The sequence below is a fragment of the Oryctolagus cuniculus genome, chromosome 17 (assembly GCF_051225735.1).
Source record: "Oryctolagus cuniculus isolate XC-2025 breed Fujian yellow rabbit chromosome 17, ASM5122573v1, whole genome shotgun sequence".
In the NCBI taxonomy this organism is placed as follows: Eukaryota; Metazoa; Chordata; class Mammalia; order Lagomorpha; family Leporidae; genus Oryctolagus; species Oryctolagus cuniculus.
The window spans coordinates 49,668,530-49,688,019 of record NC_142883.1 but is presented as its reverse complement, the minus strand read 5'-3'; the positions used below and the strand labels follow the sequence as shown (position 1 = coordinate 49,688,019).

Genomic DNA, 19,490 nt, shown 5'->3' with positions numbered 1-19,490 from the left:
TCCTGGGATTTTTGTCCCCTTCAATCTTTGCCCTAGGAAATCATGGGGTCTTTTTTTTTTTTTTTAATAATTCACAAGTTTTAAACTGCTGTTGTGAGTAGCATGATGGTATTTTTAAGACCTTATTTATTTGAGAGGTAGAGTTAGAGAGGGACAGGGAAAGTTTTGCCATCTGCTGGTTCACTTCCCAGATGGCCACAATGGCTGGAGTTGGGCGGATCCGGAGCCAGGAGCTTCCGGGTCTCCCACGCAGGTGCAGGGGCCCAAGGACTTGGGCCATCTTCCACTGCTTTCCCAGACGCAGTAGCAGGGAGCTGGAGTAGAAGAGGAGCAGCTGGGTCTCATGACGCCCATACAGGATGCTAGGGCCACAGGTGGGAGAAGCTTAGGCTACTACACCAGTAAACAGGTGCAGTGCGTTTCCCTCTGACCCCTGCATTCCTTCTTTATTTTCTCCCTAATTATCTTTTTAAAATATATCTGTCTACTTGCTCAGCAGGGGCCCTGTTACCACCGCCTAGCCCAGCCTACCGAATGTAGGCGCTCAGGAATCAGTAACTCCTGGGTGGTTTCACTCCTGGGTGGCTTCATGTTGGAGCCCAGGGGCCGCTCTCGGACTAGAGGATCGATGTGCTCCCCTGAGACCCCAGATTTGGAGTGAGCCGCGAAGCCGACAGGGCGCCTGGGGCTGCAGGGCGAGGATTTACCGCCCCAGTGAGGGCGGAAGAGCAAAGAGGAGGAAGGGCGGAAGGACTGCCCTCCCAGGCCCCGCCTCCCTCCTGGCTGCCCCGCCCCGGCGCCAGATCCAGTGCGCAGGCGCCGCGACCTGACCCGGAGGCGACGGTCTGCGCCGCACACGTGTTTCGGGAGCATGGCGGAGATGGAGGATCAGGAGCTCGCGGAGCCGATGTCTCCGGAGGCGGTGGCGGAAGCCGACCGCCGCGGCCTGCTGAAGCACAGCCGCGAGTTCCTGGACTTCTTCTGGGACATCGCGAAGCCGGAGCAGCAGACGCGGCTGGAGGCCACGGAGAAGCTGCTGGAGTACCTGCGCACGAGGCCCAGGGTATGGCGGCGGCCGGGGCCGTGGCGCCACGGGCGTCCCTGCTCGGGGACGGGGCACGGGGGCCGGACAGAGCACGTGCTTCGCGGTCCTGGATGCCGGGGTGGGGGGGGGGTGGGGCGAGGGCAGGCTGGTGCTTGTCCTCGTTCGTCGGTAACGATGCGCTTGCTTTCACAGGGGTCGGAGATGAAATACGCTCTGAAGCGGCTGATCACTGGGCTCGGGGTGGGACGAGAAAACGTTCGGCCTTGCTACAGCCTGGCCCTAGCGCAGGTGAGGGTGCTACCGGCGGAGAAGGCCGTGCCGGTCGGGGCGGCTGAGCCAATGGGAGGCCGGCCTAACGTGGAGGAGGTGGGAGCAGGGCCTGCCTGCCGAGAGGTCCTGGCAGGTGGAATGGGGAGTGAGTGGGACTAAGTGATGGTCCGTGCGTTGATCAGCTTTGGGGTGCACTTGCTGGGAGTGCGGAGGTTTGGGGTCGGCTCCGGCAAGGCCCAGGGCGCTCAGCCCCCTCGGGCGCTGTGCGAGGAACTTGGACGTGGAAGTCGCAGGCGGTGAGGGTATCTGGGGGCTCTCAGCAGCCTAGAAGCCCTGGTGGAGGAGGGGTAGAGAGGCAGGGTTCGGGTGTGTGAGAGCAGCTTCAGAGAGGACTTTGAGGGGGAGGGTGGGGACCCCAGGCTTCCAGGAAACAGAGAAGGTTGGCGCGCTTGGGCCACCGCCCTGAGCCCCTCTCTTCCTCCTGCCACCGCCCCTGGCAGCTGTTGCAGTCTTTTGAAGACATCCCCTTGTGCAGCATCCTGCAGCAGATCCAAGAAAAATACGGGCTGGATTCGGTGCCGAAGGTGACCGGGGGGCTGGGTGCAGGGGTGGCGGGGATGGGGGGTCCTGGGCCTGGCTCACCTGGGCCTGGAATCTTTTTCTAGGCCACGATGAGACCCAGTCTCTTTGCAAACCTGTTTGGGGTGCTAGCCCTCTTTCAGTCGGGCCGTCTGGTGAAGGTAAGGATCTTGGGAACACAATGGGGCAAGGACTGGCATGGTAGTGTTGGGGGGCCATACGCCCTGCTCATACCCCGTGCCCTTGTGTGCGTCCCAGGACCAGGAGGCACTGATGAAGTCCGTGAAGCTGCTGCAGACCCTGGCCCAGCACCACAACCACCTTCAGGAGCAGCCCCAGAAGGCCCTGGTGGACATCCTTTCTGAGGTAAGGGGTTCCCGGCTCTGGGCCTTGGGTGACACTGCCCGATGTGGAAATGTCGTAGTGGATGAGGAGGCTTTAGGCCAGCCCTGTTCCACACAAGGGTCCTTCTTAAAGCTGTGGTACAGCGGGTAAGCCACCACTTGCAATGCCAGCATCCTATATCAGAGGCCTTGTTTGAGTGCTGGCTGCTCTGCTTCCCATCTGGTTCCTGCTAATGCGCCTGGGAAGGCAGTGACGATGGCCTGCCCAAGTGCTTGAGTCCCTGACGGTCACGCAGAAGACCTGCTTGGAATGCTAGCTCCTGGCTTCCGCCTGGCCCAGCCCTAGCCACTGAGGCCATTTGGGGAGTGAACCAGCAGTAGATCTCTGTCTCTCCATGTCTGTCTCATTCTGTTTTTCAAAGAAGTAAATCAACATATCTTAAGGGATGTGGAAGTTGAGGGGCCCGCAGCATGGCGCAGGGGATTAAGCTGTCTCCCGCGATACCAGCATCCCCGTGGCCACCAGTTCAAGTCCCGGCTGCTCCACTTCGGATCCAGCTCCCTGCTAGTGGCCTGGGAAAAACAGTGGAAGATGCCTAAGTGCTTGGGCCCCTGCACCCACATGGGAGACTCAATATAGGATATATCTGTTACTGTCTGTAACTTTTAGAAAGCTTATTTGAAAGTAGAAAGTTTAGTCAAGATGGTATATGAAAATACAGTTTGATACAATTTATATATATTTTCCTTCATTAAGATACATATTCCGTGAACTTTTTAACACATCCCCATGTATGTGGATTTTGAAAATGTTTTGTGCCAACCAGCGCCGTGGCTCAACAGGCTAATCCTCCGCCTAGCGGCACTGGCACACCAGGTTCTAGTCCCGGTCGGGGTGCCGGATTCTGTCCCGGTTGCCCCTCTTCCAGGCCAGCTCTCTGCTGTGGCCAGGGAGTGCAGTGGAGGATGGCCCAAGTGCTTGGGCCCTGCACCCCATGGGAGACCAGGAGAAGCACCTGGCTCCTGCCTTCGGATCAGCGCGGTGCGCCGGCCACAGCGGCCATTGGAGGGTGAACCAAAGGTAAAGGAAGACCTTTCTCTCTGTCTCTCTCTCTCACTATCCACTCTGCCTGTCAAAAAAAGAAAAAAGAAAATGTTTTGTGCCAAAATAAACTCACCTCTTTTTTTTTTTTTTTAAGATTTATTTATTTATTTGAAGGAGTTAGGGAGGGAAAGCCAGAGAGGTCTTCCATCTGCTATCCCACTCCCCAAAATCAGGAGCCAGGAGCTTCTTGCAGGTCTCCCATGACGTGGGTACAGGGGCCCAGACACTTGGGCCAGCTTCCACTGCTTTCACAGAGCACTGGATGGGAAGTGGAGCCAGCTGAGGCTTTACCTATTTATTATGCCACACTGCTGGCCCCATAAACTCACCTTTCAATTCCATTTTCTGCAAACTTTTGTTAGTAAGCATCTGGGGAAAGCTAAAAAGTAACATGTAGTTGAGTAATGTCATTAGTCTTGTATATACCTAAAGCTCATTGTGACGTGCCATCTGAAAAATCGTTGATATTTTATATTTATAATCTATCATATTAAGTCCAGAAACTGGTCGTTTTATACTTTTAACGCATTCCATCCAGGTTAAACTTTCTTTTGACTTTATCACATGTGGTTCAGTCCCCAAATTCTAGCAACAGCTGGGCCTGGGCCAGGGCAGAGCCAGGAGCTGAGAGCTCAACCCAGGTGTCCCTCGTGGGTGGCAGGGGCCCACGGTCACTTGAGCCATCACCACTGCCTCCTGAGGTTTGCACTAGCAGGAAGCCGGAGTCGGGAGCTGGGTATCCTATCAAATCCAGACACTGCGACAGGGAGGAGGTGTCTCAACCACCAGGCAGCATGCCTGCCCGTTCCCCGTTGCAAGTGCTTGGCGGCTGTCTGGTTGGGCAGCGCAGCTCTGGAACAGGGCCCTGCACGCGGCAGGGCATTAGGCTCATTTGCTATTGTGTGCTCAAGGCTGGCCCCTTGGGGGCGCCCCTGCCCTACCTGGGAACCTGGGGTAGGGAGCCCTTTGCCGCTGTAGGAGAGGGCAGGGACTGGCATGTTCCCCACAGGAAGTGTTTGGCTCAGAGCTCCTTGTGTCAGAAGTGGCTCAGAAACCTCGGGAAGGGAGAAGTCCAAGGGCACCTCCAGGCCGGTGGCATCAGGGGGTGCTTGTTAAAAACCCGGCTTCTGGGAGTTTGAGCTGTTTATAAGGAATGGCCTGTAAGGATCCTGAGGCCGGGGGTAGACAGTGGCCGTTCCCCCGAGACAGGCTGTGTGCAGGCAGCCAGGCCCAGGAAGCAGGGCACGCCCCCAGGGAGAGTAATATGGAGGATAAGGATGCTGCCCTCCTGAGCCTGTGCCTGAGCCTGTGCCTGTGCCTGCCGTAGGTGCCGGAGGCCGTGTTGCAGGGGATGCTGCCCAAGGTGCTCAAGGCCGACCTGGATGTGGTGCTCAGCTCCCCGGAGCACCTGGCGCTCTTCCTCTTGGCCCGGAAGAAGGTGCCCACAAAGCTGGAGAAGATGATGGGCTCTGTCAACCTGTTCTCCGACGAGAACATCCCCAGGTGTGAGGGCGGCGGGTGGAGCAGGGCCCCCCGCGGTGTCCCCGCTGCCCCGGGCGCCTGGCCCTGAGCCACCCCTACGCCCTGTGGGCCGCAGGCTGGTGGACGTGCTGAAGACGGCTGCCGCCTCCGTGAAGAAGGAGCAGCGGCTGCCCGCCGTGGCCCTGGGCATGCTGCAGCTGGCGCTGGAGGAGGACAAGTTTCCTCGCTTCTGGAAGCAGGTTGTGGAGCAGGGGCTGCTGCAGAAGCAGCTCTGGCCGGTCAGGTGCGTGCGCCGCTTGTCCTGGGGTCTTCCCCGTCTGTTGGGGGGCAGGGGCGTCACCCGAGGCCCAGCCAGGGAAGCAGGGCTCTGACTGCACTCTATCCTGCTCCCCTGTAGCTACATGTGCTTCCGCCTGCTGGGCACGGCCCTGCCCCTGCTGTCCAAGGAGCAGCTGCAGCTGGTGCTGCGGGGGGACCTGATCCGCTATTTCGGGGAGCACTCGATCACAGTCCAGGTGGGTGCCCTCCTCTGTGGAGGACCTGGCGTCTGGGGCCTGGCGTCACTGCCCTCGGGGTGAGGTGACCTGCCAGGACCCCTTTGCCTCTGACTGGAAGTAGGGGGTGGTCAGACCGCCCACGCCCAGCTGGCGTTGCCACAGGGAGCACAGTGGTGCTGCCGGTGCGCGGTTCCCGTGGGGCTGCTGTCTCCCGCCGCACGCTTAGTCTTCGCAGCGGGTTTCGGAGAGTCATTCTTACTTCCTGGGCGCGGGCCGGGTTCAGACAGCCGATCGGTGGCTGCGAGCATGCAGTGAGAAGCCAGACCGCCTGCTCGTGCCACGCGGGGTCCTGTGACTGCGAAGTTACTGCTGGGCTTCTCTGCTCCAAGTCCCTCCTGTATGAAACTATAGTAGGAACAGCCCTGCCCAAGAGGGTGTTGGGCCAGACAAGCTGCTGCACGAAAGCACGGGGCTTACGACCCCTGGCTGATAGGATGTATGGGAGCAGGGTGACTGCCACGAGCTGGCCTAATGGGGTGTGGACTCCGGGTGGTCTTGGCTGGCCAGGAAAGCGGCCTGACCCCACCCACAGTCAGGCGTCAGGAGGCCGTAGCATCGGGCAGTGGTGGAGCAGAGCAATGGGGAAGCTACAGAGAGTTTAGGCACAGCCTAGCTGGGTACAGGGGCAGGGGAGCCCCTGGGCCTGGGATTAAACCTGCCGTGGAAGAGGCTGGTGGGGCCAGCACTGAGCCTGACTCTCGTGTCTCCAGAACAAGTACAGGTTTGTTCCTGAGATGACCGACTTCGTAAACGCCTTTCTGGAGGGAAGCCAGGATGACCCCGAGCGGCAGCTGACAGTGCTGGTGGCCTTCTCGTCCGTCACCAACCAAGGCCTCCCCGTCGTGCCCACCTTCTGGCGTGTGCTGCGGTTCCTGAGCCCCCGTGCCCTGCAGGGCTATGTGGCCTGGCTGCAGGGCATGCTTCTCCAGCCCGACATGGACTCCTTGGTTGACTTCAGCACCAACAGCCAGAAGAAAGCCCAGGACACCACACCCCACGTGTGAGTGGGCCCGGGACCCTCCCTCCCATAGGGTTGTGGCCCCATACCACAGAAGGGAGGGAGAGGAGGGCCTTGGCTCTCGAAGGTGGCCTCAGTGTCCTCACGTGGTCCCATGCAGGGGGACCTTGGTTACCTGTCGGGGACACCAAGGGGTGGCGTGTTTCTGCCATCTCTAAACATGACCTTGACTCCCGCCCCAGGCCTGAGCGAGCTGTGTTCCGGCTGCGGAAATGGATCATCCATCGCATGGTCAACCTGGTGGACCACTTAGTGCAGGAGAAGGAGGAGGCCTTGATCGAGCAGCTGGCCAGGTACAGACGTGCTCGGGCCCTTGGCCTCTTCTGGGTGGGCCCCCCTGGAGCCAGGAGCCTTCACGGCGAGTTGTCTGTGGGGCCCGGCACAGAGAGATGTAGGGGATTCTTCGGGAGCCTGGGAGTACAGGGCTGCAGGGGCCTCGGGCTCAGGAAAGCCTGTGCCTACCCGACACCTGCCTTAGCTGGGCCGGGCATGGAGCCGAGGCTCATTTTCCCCTCGCTACGTTCACAGACGTGATGATGTGGCTTCACCGTGGCTACGCAGCCTTGCGCCTGCCTTGGTTCCAAGGGAGGAGCTCTGCTTGGCCCAGTGCTGTCTTCCCGGGGGAGACTATGCAAATGCATGGCAGGGCGCAGCGGGTTAGCCACCACTTTGGACGCCCACATCCCACATCGGGCCGATCTGGGTCCTGGATACTAGGTTTCTAATCCAGGTTCCCGCTCATGTATTCTGAGAGGCAGTGGGTGATGGCTCTAGTGCTTGGGCCCCTGCCACACAAGTGGGAGACCTGGATGAAGCTCCAGGCTGCTAGCTTCAGCCTGGCCATTTGGAGAGTGAGCCAGCAGATGGAAGATACCTCTCTCTCTCTACTGCTTGGCATTTCCAGTAAATAACAATACAATAGACCTGGAAAAAAGGCAACAAGCCTGTGCTCTCCTGGCGCAGGTTTTGCTTGTTCCACTCGTTCTTCAAAACAAAGAAGCCCACCGGCCAGATCCCAGAAACCAAGCAGCAGTTCTCTCCGCCCTTGGACACCCGGGGCCGGGAGGTCATCGGCAGTGCCTTCTTCAGGTGAGCCTGGGCCGGCGTGGGGATGGGGGTGGGGGGAGAGGAGGTGGCTGTCCCCGGGCCGCCCTGTGACCTCACCCCACTGTTTGTGCAGCCTGCTCCAGGCCCTCAGCACGCAGCTCAAGCAGGCGGCAGCCCAGGGCCCAGGCGGGCAGTCCTGGACCTACCGCCTGGTGCAGTTGGCAAACACGCTGCTAAACCACAGCCGCAACGTGGCCCTTGTGACGCCCTTCACGACGGAGCAGCGCGAGGCCTGGGACCAGTGAGAACCTGGGACCTGGGAAGTGGGAGGGGACCCCAGGAGTGACTGGTGGGATGGCCTGAGAGCGTGACCGTGACCATGACCTTTTCCCCCAGGATGCTACAGACACTGAAGGAGCTGGAGGCCCGCTCCTCAGAGGCCAAGGCCACTGCCTTCCAGCACCTGCTGCTCCTGGTGGGCATCAACCTATTCAAGGTACTGCGGTCTGGCAGGGAAGGGGCCTGGGTGACTCGGGGCTGTCTGGGTGACCAGGGATGGCTCTGGGGACTTGAAGTAGGGAGGTTTCCCAGAACCCTGTTCTGGCTGGGATGAGAACCCAGGGAAAAATCTCCATTTGCTGCCAGGGCTCCCGCTGGGGATCTGTGCTCTCTGCGCACGTTGTCTTGCGTGAGCCCCGCCACCCTGAAACAAGGTGGAGAAACAGGCACGGCAGCCTCCCCAGTGCCACACAGCTGTCAGCCGGGAGTCTGCCCACCCCACAGAGCCTCCCCAGAGGCGCTAGCTGTGAAGGGAGGAGTCCTGCTCCCCCCCCAGGAGGGAGGCCCCACCCCCACGGAGACATTGCCTGTGAACCGGTGGTAGGATCCTGGGTTTGGTTTGCTTTTGTTTTTATTTTGTTTTATTTGAAAGAGTGACAGGGAGAGAAAGCCCTTCCATCTTCTGGTTCACTCCCCAAGTGGCCACAAATGCCCAGCCTGGGCCAGGCCAAATCCAGGAGCCTAGAACTCTCTGTGGGTCTCCTATGTGGGTGCCGGGGCCCAAGCACTTAAGCCATTCCCCCTGCTTTGCCAGGTGCATTAGCAGGAAGCTGGATTGGGAGTGGAGCAGCCAGGACTTGAACTGGTGCTACAGTTTGGGGTGCCAGCCCTGGAGTCCTGTTTTACATCCCCCCCTCCCCCACACAGAGCTGGTGGTCAAGGCTGGGATGGGTGTTTCCCCACAGGGGTCCAGGAGCATTGTGTCTCACACAGTGTCGTGGGCTAGGACTGCTGCCTCTCCCAGCAGAGTACCCCAGGCCCCTGGCTCCCTGCCCATGCTTTCCAGCAAGGAGATTCCAGCTTCCTGGAGCTTCAGTGCCGGCACCACCCAGCCCTCGCTGCTGCTGCCTCGCTCTGAGCCTGGGTCTCAGTGGAGGTTTCCCAGGGCTGCGTCGTGCGCTCAGCCAGGTCCCTCCTTGCCTGCGGTTTCTGCTGCTAGGCCGTGGGCAGCATGAGCCCAGCCTGGGGACGGGTTGTGTGGGTACAGTCCAGCCTCTGTGCCCTTCGCAGCACTGATTGCCAGTTCTTGGGGAGCAGCAGGGCCCCATGATTCTAGAGCAGGTGCAGAGAGCCTGTCCCAGGCCCTGGGAGCTCTGGCCTTGGGGAAAGGAGGCTGCAGTACGGCCCTGGCCACGGGCTCCAGTGTTAGAGCTGCCCACTGGGGCATAAGGAAAAGGCCCGCCTTTTGGGTATCACGGGTCACACTGCTTTTCGGGCTTGGGCCTGGAACCCAGCCATCCTGACGAGATGGACTGCAGGTAGTGACTGGCCTCATGCAGAGCCAGGTGCCAGGCCAGGGATAACTCGGAATTGTGAGTGGTCTTCCTGGTGCCTCTCACTGGCCTTGTCAGGCTAGGCCTCTCTGGAGGCCTGCGAGGAACCTGGGGACTGATTGCTGGGCACTGGTGGGTCATGTAACTGCATCGCAGGTGCGCAAAAGCGCAGCTCTGATGCTGCAGACTTCTCTGTTTTGGACCCCTGGTGACAGCCGGGCCAGCCTCTCACCCAGGTCTGTAAGGATTGGGAGCAGGACCAGGCCCCTGATTCTGTCCTGCCTTGCCTACAGTCTCCTACAGAGAGCTGTGACCTCCTCGGGGACATCCAGGCCTGCATCAAGAAGAGCATGGAGGAGAAGGCCCAGCGACCCCGTTCCAAGGCCATCAGTGGGTCACAGCTCCTGGGCCAGGGTGGGCAGGGCACAGCCAAAAAAGCATGAGAGGGACCCGGGGCTCAGCTAGGTCCACGGCGCCCTGCCCAGCTCCGCCCTCTCCCCGCTGCAGGCACCCAGGAGCCGCCGTGGGTGGAGGTGATGGTGGAGATCCTGCTGTCCCTGCTGGCGCAGCCCAGCCACCTGATGCGCCAGGTGGCCCGGAGTGTGTTTGGCCACATCTGCCCCCACCTGACTCCACGGGCCCTGCAGTTGATCCTGGCTGTGAGTTGGGGCCCTTGGGAAACGGATCCCATGGTGGGGTTCGCCAAGTACCTTGGTCTGTTCTGTGGAGGCCACATCACTGCCCCCTTGGCCTCTTCACCGTGGCCTGAGAGTCTGAGCTGCCGTGCCAGCCTGCTCTCGGCATCCTGTGGACAGCGCCTGAGCGGGGCAGGCGGCCAGAGGCCCAGCACTTTGAGGGGGGCAGAGAGGGCAGCGTCCTGGTCTCCTCGTAGGTGGTGAACCCCGAGAGCGGCCAGGATGCGGACGACAACGTGGTGGTGACCGACGTCGCCGCTGGGAAGCAAGCGAGGAGTGTGGAGGTGCTGGAGGGGGCAGGGCCCGGGGGGCAGCTGCGGACAGGCCCAGGGGCAGAGGGGAGGGTGACACTCTGGCCTCTCAGGACCAGGACGAGGATGACGACAAGAACTCGGAGAGTGAGGGGGAAGAGGACGAGGACGAGGAGGACGAGGACGAGAGCGAGGAGGAGGAGCGCGACGGGGATGTGGACCCGGGTTTCCGGGAGCAGCTGATGGAAGTGCTGCGAGCCGGGAAGGCGCTGGTGAGCAGGGAGCCGGGGGTCGGCGCGAGGCCGTGTTTGCCACGTGCCCTCCACGACCAGGCTGACCGTGGGCCTCTCCCCTCAGGGTGGCGCGGACAGTGAGGACGATGGGGAGGAGCTGGGGGATGACGCCATGATGGCGCTGGACCAGAACCTCGCCAGCCTCTTCGCCGAGCAGAAGCTGCGCATCCAGGCGCGGCGGGATGAGAAGAACAAGTTGCAGAAGGAAAAGGCGCTCCGGCGGGACTTCCAGATCCGGGTGAGGAGCCAGCCCCCCGGCGCCCAGCCCCATGGCGCCCTCCCCGGCCCCGGCTGTGCGTGGGCTCACCCGCCCCTCCCGGCCGCAGGTGCTGGACCTGGTCGAGGTGCTGGTGACCAAGCAGCCCGAGCACCCCCTGGTCCTGGAGCTGATCGAGCCGCTGCTGAGCATCATCCGGTGCAGCGGCGGCAGCAGCAAGCAGGAGCGTGACCTGCTGCACAAGACAGCCCGCATCTTCACGTGAGCGCCGCGGGGCGGGTGGGAGCTCCCGGGGCTCCAGAGAGCTGGGCTTTCCGGGGGGCCAAGGCGTGAACCCCGGCCACTGCAGCCCTAGAGGCACACAGGTCCTCACACGCAGGGGTCTGGGACGGAAAAGCGTTTGGAAGGGCTGACTGTAGGCCGAGAGCAGCTGCAGGCATCGGAGAGACAACCAATGCCAACACGGCCTGGGGAGGGGGCGGAGGAGAGGGAGGGTCACTGCCAGTCACCTCCAACACAGCCCATGCCGGCCCAGCATCCGTGTGTGCAGACGAGTGTCCCCACTTTGTCCCCAGCCTGCCGTCCACGGTGGGTTCTGAGCACACAGGCCCTGGACTCGTGTCTAGAGCTGGAGTCCACTGACCCACAGCAGAGGAGTGCAGATGGGAGCCCGGGGCCAGGCCTGTCCCCTCTGCAGCCTTGGTCAAATCCCATTTCTTCTGGGTCTCTTCCCCACCAGTGAAAAGGGACTTGAGATCCCTCTCCTCGGGTTGGCTCTGCTGGGCAGAGAGCAAGGTGGTCAGCTCAGCCCCCTCCCACAGGGACCACCTGTTCCGCGCGCGGCGCTGCTGCCAGGACGTGGGTGGCCGTGCGGAGGCCGTGCACACGCAGCTGGAGCAGCTGGTGCAGCGAGCTGGCCGCCAGGCCGACTCCTCCGTCGCCCTCTACCACTTCAATGGCTCCCTCTACCTGCTGCGGGTGCTGAAGGGCAGCCCGGCTGAGAAGTGCACGCAGAAGAGCCAGAAGAAGCCCAAGACCCGAAGCCCGCAGGTGAGTGCGTGCCGCCCTGGGCGCCACCAGCGGGGCAGCGGGGCTGTGACTCTCGCGGACTCTCCTGGTCTCACCCCAGCTCTCTGACCTGGCCCAGGCTACCAGCTGCCTGGACTTGAACCGCGTGACCTCGGTGTACTCGGCCGCACTGAGCTCGTTCCTGACCAAGCGCAACAGCCCGCTGACCGTTCCCATGTTCCTCAGTCTCTTCTCCCGCTACCCGGTGAGTGCCAGCACCACCTCTGGCCACCTCCCCCACACCCCTGCCCAGCCTGGTCCCCACCTTATGGTCCCTGTTGCCCCCCGCAGGTGATCTGTAAGAGCCTGCTCCCGGCCCTGGTCCAGCACTTGGCAGGTTCAACACGGCCTCACAACCAGGTAAGCGACTTCCTGGATCCCAGCCCAGGGCCTGCCTAGTTACCCAAGAGTACTGCTGTGGCCCAGCACCCACCCGCAGTGCCAAGGGGGCGGAGCACTTGGGGGTGCACACTGGGAACTGTATGGAGGACACTGGGCATTTGAGGCTCTGCCCCAGGCCTCGGTGTCCCCCTCATCTGGCAGCAGCCCCTGATGACCGCCTTGTCCCTGTCCCAGGTCCAGGCCTGTCTGCTGCTCCAGAGGACTCTGACCATGCGGGAGCTGAAGCAGTGCTTTGAGGACCACGAGTGGAGGCAGCTGATAGGCCAGGTCGTGGCGCGGCTCACTGAGGTACGGCCGTCAGGGAGGGGGCCTTGGGATCTGGCCGTCTTCAGGGACACTCCTCCCTCTGGCTTCCATCTTCCTCGGGAGGGTCTTGGGTCACTCTTGGGGGTGCAAGGAAGTGACCCCATTCTCTTGCCCAGAACCTGCGGGCCCTGGGGACGGCACAGACCAAGTCTGAGCAGCAGAAGGAGCGGTCGTCCCTGGAGCTGCTCAACAGTGTCCTCAGGGCCGTCAGTCACGAGGTGAGCCTGGGCGGTTGTGGGACCCTGCCTGGGCCAGGCGGTGCCGGTGTCGGGAGGGTGGGAGTGGGAGTGGCATGAGAAGCCCCAGGAATGGCTGGAGCTAGTGGGAGGGGCGGTGAGGAGCTGAGCCGAGCTGGGGCTGGTCCCAGGTGTCAGGGTGGCACACCTGGAGGCACGGAGGGGTGGGGTCTACAGCTCCCAGTGCCCCGGGAGGAGGTGCTGGTCACAGCCTAAAAGAGGGGTGAGCAGGGTTTGGGCCAGCACAGCACTTGGAGGGGGCAGGAGTCCGGGCTCAGCGGTGTTAGCATCAGGCAAGGCTCAGAAGCTGCTGTTGTGCGGGGGGCTCCGGCCGGCCGACCCCATTTCCTCCCCAGTGGAGAAAGACCCAGGATTTGCAGGAGTGGCTGAGGGTCCCAGTGCGCACCGGGGGCTGTTGGAGAGGCAGTACCTGGGCAAGAGTTGGGGGACAGGGCCGGGATCCGGGGAGAGCCCCAGCCTTCTCTTGCCTCCGCAGAAGCTGACTGTGGACCTCACCGGGCTCCTGGGCGTGCTGCAGGGCCAGCAGAACCTGGCACAGAGCTGGCAGAAGGGGCCACAGTCGGGGAGCTCCAGCCGCCTATGTGACCTGTACTGGCAGGCCATGAAGAGCCTGGGGGTTCAGTAAGTGCCCGCGGGAGGCTCCACCCTGGGGAGGGGCGGCACACGCTCCAGGTGGCCTGGGTCCCCTGCGACCACCAAGCGGCAGTGGTTCCTGTCGTCCCTGGACGCTCCTCTTACCTTGTTCCCTTCCTTCCAGGCGCCCCAAGCAGGAGAAGGATGCCAAAGAAGCCCCCAGGGCTCCCCAGAGCCCTGTTAGCATGAAGCGGAAGAAGAAGGGGTTCTTGCCCGAGACTAAGAAGCGTAAGAAACGCAAGTCTGAGGAAGCCGCACAAGAGGAGCCCAAGGAAGCCAAGCCAGCGGCTGCTGCTGCAGACCCACCCCCCAGCACAGGCAAGAAGAGGAAGAAGACGAAGGCCAAAGTTCCTGCCCAGGCCCAGGTCAACGGAACACCCCCTGCCAAGCGTCCAGCCCCTGCTGCCACCCCGGCCAGGACCCCGAAGCCCCAGAAGCCAGCCCAGGTGAATGGAGCCGCTCCCGCGTCCCCCACGGAGCCTGCAGGTAAAAAGCAGCGTCCCGCCCCTGCTGCCACCCCGGCCAGGACCCCGAAGCCCCAGAAGCCAGCCCAGGTGAATGGAGCCGCTCTCGCGTCCCCCACGGAGCCTGCAGGTGAAAAGCAGCGTCCCAAGGCCCTTCCCAAAAAGGGGGTCTCCGGCAAGTCTCCCCAGTCGGCCCTGCCCCGGAAGAAGGCCAGGCTGTCGTTGTCCACCAGGGGGCCGCTCCTGTTCCAGAGCGGGGCCAAGAAGAAGAAGGCGAAGGTGCGAACGCCCTGAGCACAACCCCCCTGCCACCCCCCCAGCAGCCCCAGAGACGCCTATTTTTTCACGGTAATTTTAATACAAGCTGCAGCCTCTGGCTCCGCCCCTGAGGGGCGGCGCCGTGGGCCTGGCAGGGGCCGTGCAGGTGACAGGCCTGCCCCCCCACTGTGCTACCAGAGCCACAGGCCTCATTTAAATAGGTTTATTTCTCCGTCGACAAGAGGAATATATTTGGCTTCTCTTAAGACTCTGAGATTCACAATGAGCAGCTCTAAAAAATAAAGGAGCAGTTTGGCTTCCGGAAGGAAGAGGAGGCAACACTTGGACCTGGTTCTTGTACAACAAGAAAACATCGCTGGGGCCCCGGCCAAGGCAGAGGTGGGAGCCAGGGTGGTCTTGGGGGGAGGGTCAGGCCCCCAGGGTGCCCCAGAGCTCGGCAGGGTGGGGGCAGGGCACTAGCTTGCACACCACTGAAGCCACAGCCGGCCGGGTGCTAAGGGGCAGAGAGCATTGTCCATGGCAGCTGGTGGGGACTCCTGGCCGCAAGGTCGCCCCTCGACCAGAAGCACCTTGAGTGCAGCAAGGGTGGGGGGGCTGGTGTGAACCTGGCAGCTGCACCCGGGCGTGGCTGTAAGGGTCTGTAAGGGTGCAGATGGGAGTGAGGGGAAGGCCTGGGGAAGCTGTCGAGTGTGTCCATGTGCATGATCTACAGCAGCTGGTGTTTGGGGGCCTCCAAGAAGCTGGGTCTCAGGGAGGAAGCCAGGCAGATAGCTGCTTCCTGCCACAGCAGCCAGAGCTCTGGCCCCTGCCCCATAGATTCTGGGAATGGTCCCCTGGGCCCTGCCCTTGGCGCAGGCCCGGCCTGGGGGAAAGCAGTGGGTTCAGGGATGGGGTGGACAGTGGAGGTGCTCGAAGGGCCACGGCCCTACGCACAGAGGCGAGTAAGGAACCCAGAGGTCTCGCCTGGGGCACAGATGTGTGCAGCTGCTGCCAGGGCCTTCTGGGGATGCCAGCCCCCTGCTGGGATGGCCCCCACCCACAGGCCTGCCAGGCTAAGAGCCAGCCCGGGGCAGCCGGGACAAGTGGCCAGCTCCATTTGCCAGGTGGAGTCCAGTGTCCCCTCGGGAGCCTCAGCACCTGAACTGTCGCCCTGAAGTCGGGGCCGTCCCTCCTGCGCGTGCTATAGACTCCAGTGGCTCTTCCCAGCGGTGGAGTGTGCCTTGGCAGGCAGGCTGCGTGGGAAAGTCCAGCCCCCTGACCCCGCGGCCCCGGGAGGGCAGGGACTTGCCCAAGGTCACATCGGTCGGCAGCGGGCCAGGCTCTGCTGGAGATCCCACTCGAGGCAGTCGTCTTTGGCTCCAGGGCCCCTGTGGCCCAGACCCAAAACCAGGAGTCCGCTCAGCCGCGTGGCTCCAACACACAAAGCCTTCCTGGTTAACCGAGGGCACGGCCTCCTGGAGCCAGGGCCACTCAGCATTCCCCGCCCAGAGAGGGTGGGGACCCAGCCATGGGTCACACAGGCGGCTTGAGGAGAGCCTAGCAGGTCCAGGATGCTGGAGGACACCTCCCAGGTCAGGGAGGTGGGTGGAGTCGTCATGGTCCCAGCAGCACCTGGGGAAAGGGATCCAGGTCAGGGGAGGGGTCTGGGCACCGTTCCAAGCTTCCCCCACCCATTGGCTTCCCTTGCTGTTTGGAAAACAGGCCTATTGCCCGGCTTCAGGGGCCATGACCCCGGGATGTGCACTGCTGGGAAGCTACAGCCCCCACTCCAAGTAGGAGTGAACCGCTGGCACCTCCATGAGGACTTTGGACTTGCAGTCCAAACAGCAGGGAGTTCCTGGCCAGTGCAGCCCTGACCTGTGCCCCTGCCCTGGGAAGGGGGGAGCCTGCGGGGTTACTGGAAGGAGCTGCTCCCCACCCCTGCCAGCTGTCAGTAAGCAGGCCCTGGTGGGAGGAGGGCTGCAGCGCCCAGCGGCCTGGCCTGCACTCACCATCTCAGACTTTCACGGATGCGGGCGGCATCACCAGCTGGTTCGCCCTGGGGGAGAGACGGGCGGGGGTCAGGGTGGCGCGTCAGCGGGGGCCGGGCACAGCTCTGGTACGTGGCATCGCGGGGGCCAGCGGAGCGGAGGTGCTGGGCAGGGACCTCGTCAGCCCCAGGGGGAGGTGGGAGAGCCCAGGGGTAGGGAGAGGAGAGGAGAGAGAGGAAAGAGCAGAAGAGAAAGAAGTCAGGAAACAAGAAGAATAGGAGGGGTCCCTGCTGAGAAAACCCCAAGTCCCCAACGACCAAGGGTGGCCCGGCCAGGCCCAGGCCTGTGAGCTGGGAGCCGAGGGGCGGTTCCCACCCCCACCCCCTGCCACTCACTGCTGCTCGGCCTTGGCGCGGTCGCTGAGGAAGGAGAGCGCGGTGGCGAGGAAGAACATGCCCCCCAGGACCACCACGAAGGGGCAGAGCATGAGCGCGTAGCCCAGGCTCAGGAACTCCCAGAGCGGCGAGTCCTTGGTGCTCTGGCGGATCACGTCCGAGATCTGCGGGGGGGTGGGGGGGTGGTTAAAGCAGGCCACCTCCGGGAGCCCCCCCCTCACCCCCCGGCTGGGCTACTCACAAAGCCAATGAGGTAGGGGCTGCCTGCGTCCCCCAGCAGGTGCGAGGTGAAGCTCTGTAGGGCCACGGCCGTGGCCCGCCGGGTAGGGATGACCACATACTGCGGAGAGGCACAGGCCAGTGGGCAAGGGCTCCCTCGCTCCCAGACACCCAGCCCCTGGCCTTTTTCCTGACCATCTCTGCTTCGCTGGGGACCTGGGCTCTGCCCCTCCCACCCGGAGCATCCCCAGCCCAGGCCACCGCCTCCACCTGTCCCGCCTCCACATCCAGTCAAGGGGAGAAGAAATTGGGGTCACCCTGGCTCCTGGGGGGATACGACATGGCGAAGCTTCCGCCAGCTCGCCCTCTGCTGTGTGGCCAAGCTGCCTGCTGTCCCGCACTGGGCTCTGGTCCTGGGGACGCTGAGGCCCAGAGACGTTGCATCCCCAAGGCACCCGCGCCTCTCACAGCTGAAGTCTCCTGGTTTTCTCCCCCGATGCCGACCCAGCTAGGCTGACAGCTGGCCTGAGGCAGGACTCAGCCTGGGAGGGCCCCCGCCTATCCCATGATGCCAGGCACCAGTAGGCTGCAGATCCAGCTCCCGAGAACCAGCCCTGGGCCCCGGCAGCCGCCCTCCACCCCTAAGCTCCGGCCCCGCCTTCGTGGACCACGTGTGAGGGCAGCAGTGCCCATGGGGCACCCTCCTCGGGGGGAGGCTGAAAGGGCAGGAAGAGACCTGGATCTGATGAGACAGTGTGGCCCCGTTTCTAGCACTAATTAGTCACTTGGCTGTGACACAAACTGGGACAGATTTCTCTGGGACCCAGACCCTGGTAGGGCTGCCCCTGCAAGGGGGTGGAGGGGAGGGAAGGGCACTGGATTCCGACACTACTTGCTCCCACCTTCACCCATGGCCTGCGCGGTAACCCACTCCACCCGTAACGCTGCCTGGCTCCACACTGAGGCCAGAGCTGAGTCACACCGTCCCCCCTCCCCCCAAGCCCATGGACAGAGGCAGCCCTGGGGTAACAGGTGTGCAGGGAAGGCCAGGCCAGGGCAAGGCTTCCTGAGGAGGAGCTGGCGGGGGGCCGTTGGGGCCCAGGCTCCTGTCCTGGACTCTCAAGCATCCTCCCACCCTGCCCAGGGCCCGCCTGGCCCCTCCAGACCACATCCCCACCACTGGTCCCTGCACTGTCTCCTCTGAGTCCCCTCCCAGCCCCAGCCTGGAGGGTAGGAGCAGGTGTCACATCAACCCTACTCTGCCACACAACCCCCTCCTGGCTCCTCCCACCCTGCTCCGGTCCCCGCCCAGGGGGACAGGCCCCGGCCGGCCAGCCGCTCAGACAGAGCCCTTTGTGCCTGGCTGGTCTGGAGCCCTTTGTTGGCCTTGTGAAGACAGCCTCTGTCCACCCTGGCCAGCCGCAGGCACTCGGGCAGGCACGCCTGGGACCCAGGCGGAGCTGGGAGAGGCGGGTCCATGGCGGCTCAGACCCTGGAGGAGGCTCACTGGCAGGCAGCACCACCTCCGTGCCAGCCTGGCACTACCAGCCACAAACCTGAGCCTCGAGACGCGCCCAGCCCCCACAGCCCGCCCCATCTGCCTGCTCAGCGCTCTGTTCTCAGGGCAGGCCCTTACACACACCCCAAACCCCTGATCCCTTCCTTCCACTCCCTGCCGCAGCCACCCCCCAACCCCCACCCGGGTGAGGTCAAGAGGCCCAAGTCTGCACGCAGCCACCTCGGCCGCCTGGCTTACCATGAGGATGTCTGCCGTGATGGCCCAGTTAGAGAACAGCAGCGTCTCCCCGACAAAGATACAGATCTGCCGGCACAGAGTGTGACCGCCGTCAGGGGCCCTGCCACCCCACGCCGCCCCCAAAGCCTCTCACCCCTGCCCCACATCTCCCAGCAGAATCCGAGATTATTCAGAGACTTCAAGACCCGCCCACTGTCCTGAGGGCTCCCAGAGTCCCTGGACTGGCCATGGACACAGCGAGGCTGCCCATGTTTCTGGCCCAGCTCCCCTATCACTCCGCACCCCCTTGCACTCACATAGGCACCCACGATGCTGCTCTTGGCGGCCACGAAGATCAGGCAGATGAAGATGGCGGAGCCCAGCATGCCCACAGCGCACACCAGAGGGTCGGCCCGCTGGGTTCGCAGGCGGCACCAGCGCGTGGCTCCTGCGCCCGTGACCACGCCCAGAAAGCCCGTGAAGCAGGTGATGGCCCCAAAGATGAGGCTGTGGGGACAGAGGGCAGAGGAGCACGGGTTGGGGGTGGGGTGGGCAGGGGTTGCCCTGTCCGCTCTCCCTCGCCCCGCCCCCTTGCCCACCTGTCCTTGGCCCCGCAGGGGGCGCTGCTGCAGGTCTCTGCCGTCTTCTGCACCACTTGGGCGCGGTGCAGGTAGAGCGGGATCCACATGCCCAGGGCCCCCGTGGCGAAGGATACGGCCGCCGTGGCCAGGGAGGAGAAGACGTAGCTGCGGCTGGGGAGAGGCCAGGGCAGCGGCTCTGAGCTGGGACTGGGACGCCTCCACCTGCCGCTGGCCGCCCCAGTCAGAGCCCAGGGGGCGGCCTCCTTTCTCCTGACCCACTGGCCCACACCTCCTGGTAGACAGAAGGTCTCGAATGCCACCCCTCACAAGATCTGGGAGTGAGGGCTCAGGCTGCCAGAACCAAAACTCCCAGCAGCCAAAGCGTCACTGGTGGCCCAGGGGCCAGCAGAATGGCAGCGAGCCCACCTGCAGGAGACCACACCACC

General features: G+C 63.1%; 2 protein-coding genes and 1 long non-coding RNA gene across 5 annotated transcripts in view; 1 reads left to right on the top strand and 2 right to left on the bottom strand.

Annotated features, from left to right (window-relative positions):
* Positions 1 to 91: 91 nt before the first annotated feature.
* Positions 92 to 670, bottom strand: LOC138846190 (uncharacterized). The gene is made up of 2 exons (XR_011383634.2): positions 532 to 670; positions 92 to 362 (listed from the first exon to the last, which is right to left on the bottom strand). It is a non-coding gene; the product is annotated as an uncharacterized LOC138846190 (long non-coding RNA).
* Positions 671 to 775: 105 nt separating this feature from the next.
* MYBBP1A (MYB binding protein 1a) lies at positions 776 to 14,462 on the top strand. The gene is made up of 26 exons (XM_008270864.5): positions 776 to 1,063; positions 1,238 to 1,333; positions 1,816 to 1,899; positions 1,981 to 2,055; positions 2,153 to 2,260; positions 4,671 to 4,846; positions 4,941 to 5,108; positions 5,223 to 5,340; positions 6,093 to 6,382; positions 6,583 to 6,693; positions 7,364 to 7,489; positions 7,581 to 7,748; positions 7,844 to 7,943; positions 9,573 to 9,669; positions 9,787 to 9,938; positions 10,172 to 10,258; positions 10,339 to 10,497; positions 10,583 to 10,756; positions 10,845 to 10,996; positions 11,557 to 11,785; positions 11,883 to 12,008; positions 12,095 to 12,163; positions 12,380 to 12,493; positions 12,628 to 12,729; positions 13,244 to 13,389; positions 13,526 to 14,462. The coding sequence occupies exons 1-26, from the start codon at positions 872 to 874 to the stop codon at positions 14,157 to 14,159; spliced, it is 4,053 nt and encodes a 1,350-aa protein (XP_008269086.4). The 5' UTR covers positions 776 to 871; the 3' UTR covers positions 14,160 to 14,462.
* SPNS2 (SPNS lysolipid transporter 2, sphingosine-1-phosphate) overlaps positions 14,332 to 19,490 on the bottom strand; it is a 34,248-nt gene continuing 29,089 nt past the window's right edge. For 2 of the 3 annotated variants that reach the window (XR_011383633.2, XR_016224246.1), the window contains exons 7-13: positions 19,063 to 19,215; positions 18,781 to 18,970; positions 18,485 to 18,550; positions 16,751 to 16,849; positions 16,510 to 16,673; positions 16,136 to 16,290; positions 14,332 to 15,755 (exon numbers count right to left, since the gene is read on the bottom strand). Coding sequence is in view for 1 of the 3 variants with exons in the window: in XM_051825348.3 (XP_051681308.3) it covers positions 16,140 to 16,182; positions 16,510 to 16,673; positions 16,751 to 16,849; positions 18,485 to 18,550; positions 18,781 to 18,970; positions 19,063 to 19,215 (715 nt within the window). In the remaining 2 variants the exon portion in view is untranslated. The remainder of the gene's footprint in view (positions 15,756 to 16,135; positions 16,291 to 16,509; positions 16,674 to 16,750; positions 16,850 to 18,484; positions 18,551 to 18,780; positions 18,971 to 19,062; positions 19,216 to 19,490) is intronic. The other variant, XM_051825348.3, reaches the window with a different exon arrangement.

Bases quoted from the DNA above. Each gene is read 5' to 3' on its own strand.
- MYBBP1A (XM_008270864.5), top strand. From the start codon at position 872: ATGGCGGAGATGGAGGATCAGGAGCTCGCGGAGCCGATGTCTCCGGAG. The intron at 4,847-4,940 runs GTGTGAGGGCGG...TGTGGGCCGCAG, and splicing joins TCCGACGAGAACATCCCCAG to GCTGGTGGACGTGCTGAAGA. The intron at 6,383-6,582 runs GTGAGTGGGCCC...CTCCCGCCCCAG, and splicing joins CAGGACACCACACCCCACGT to GCCTGAGCGAGCTGTGTTCC.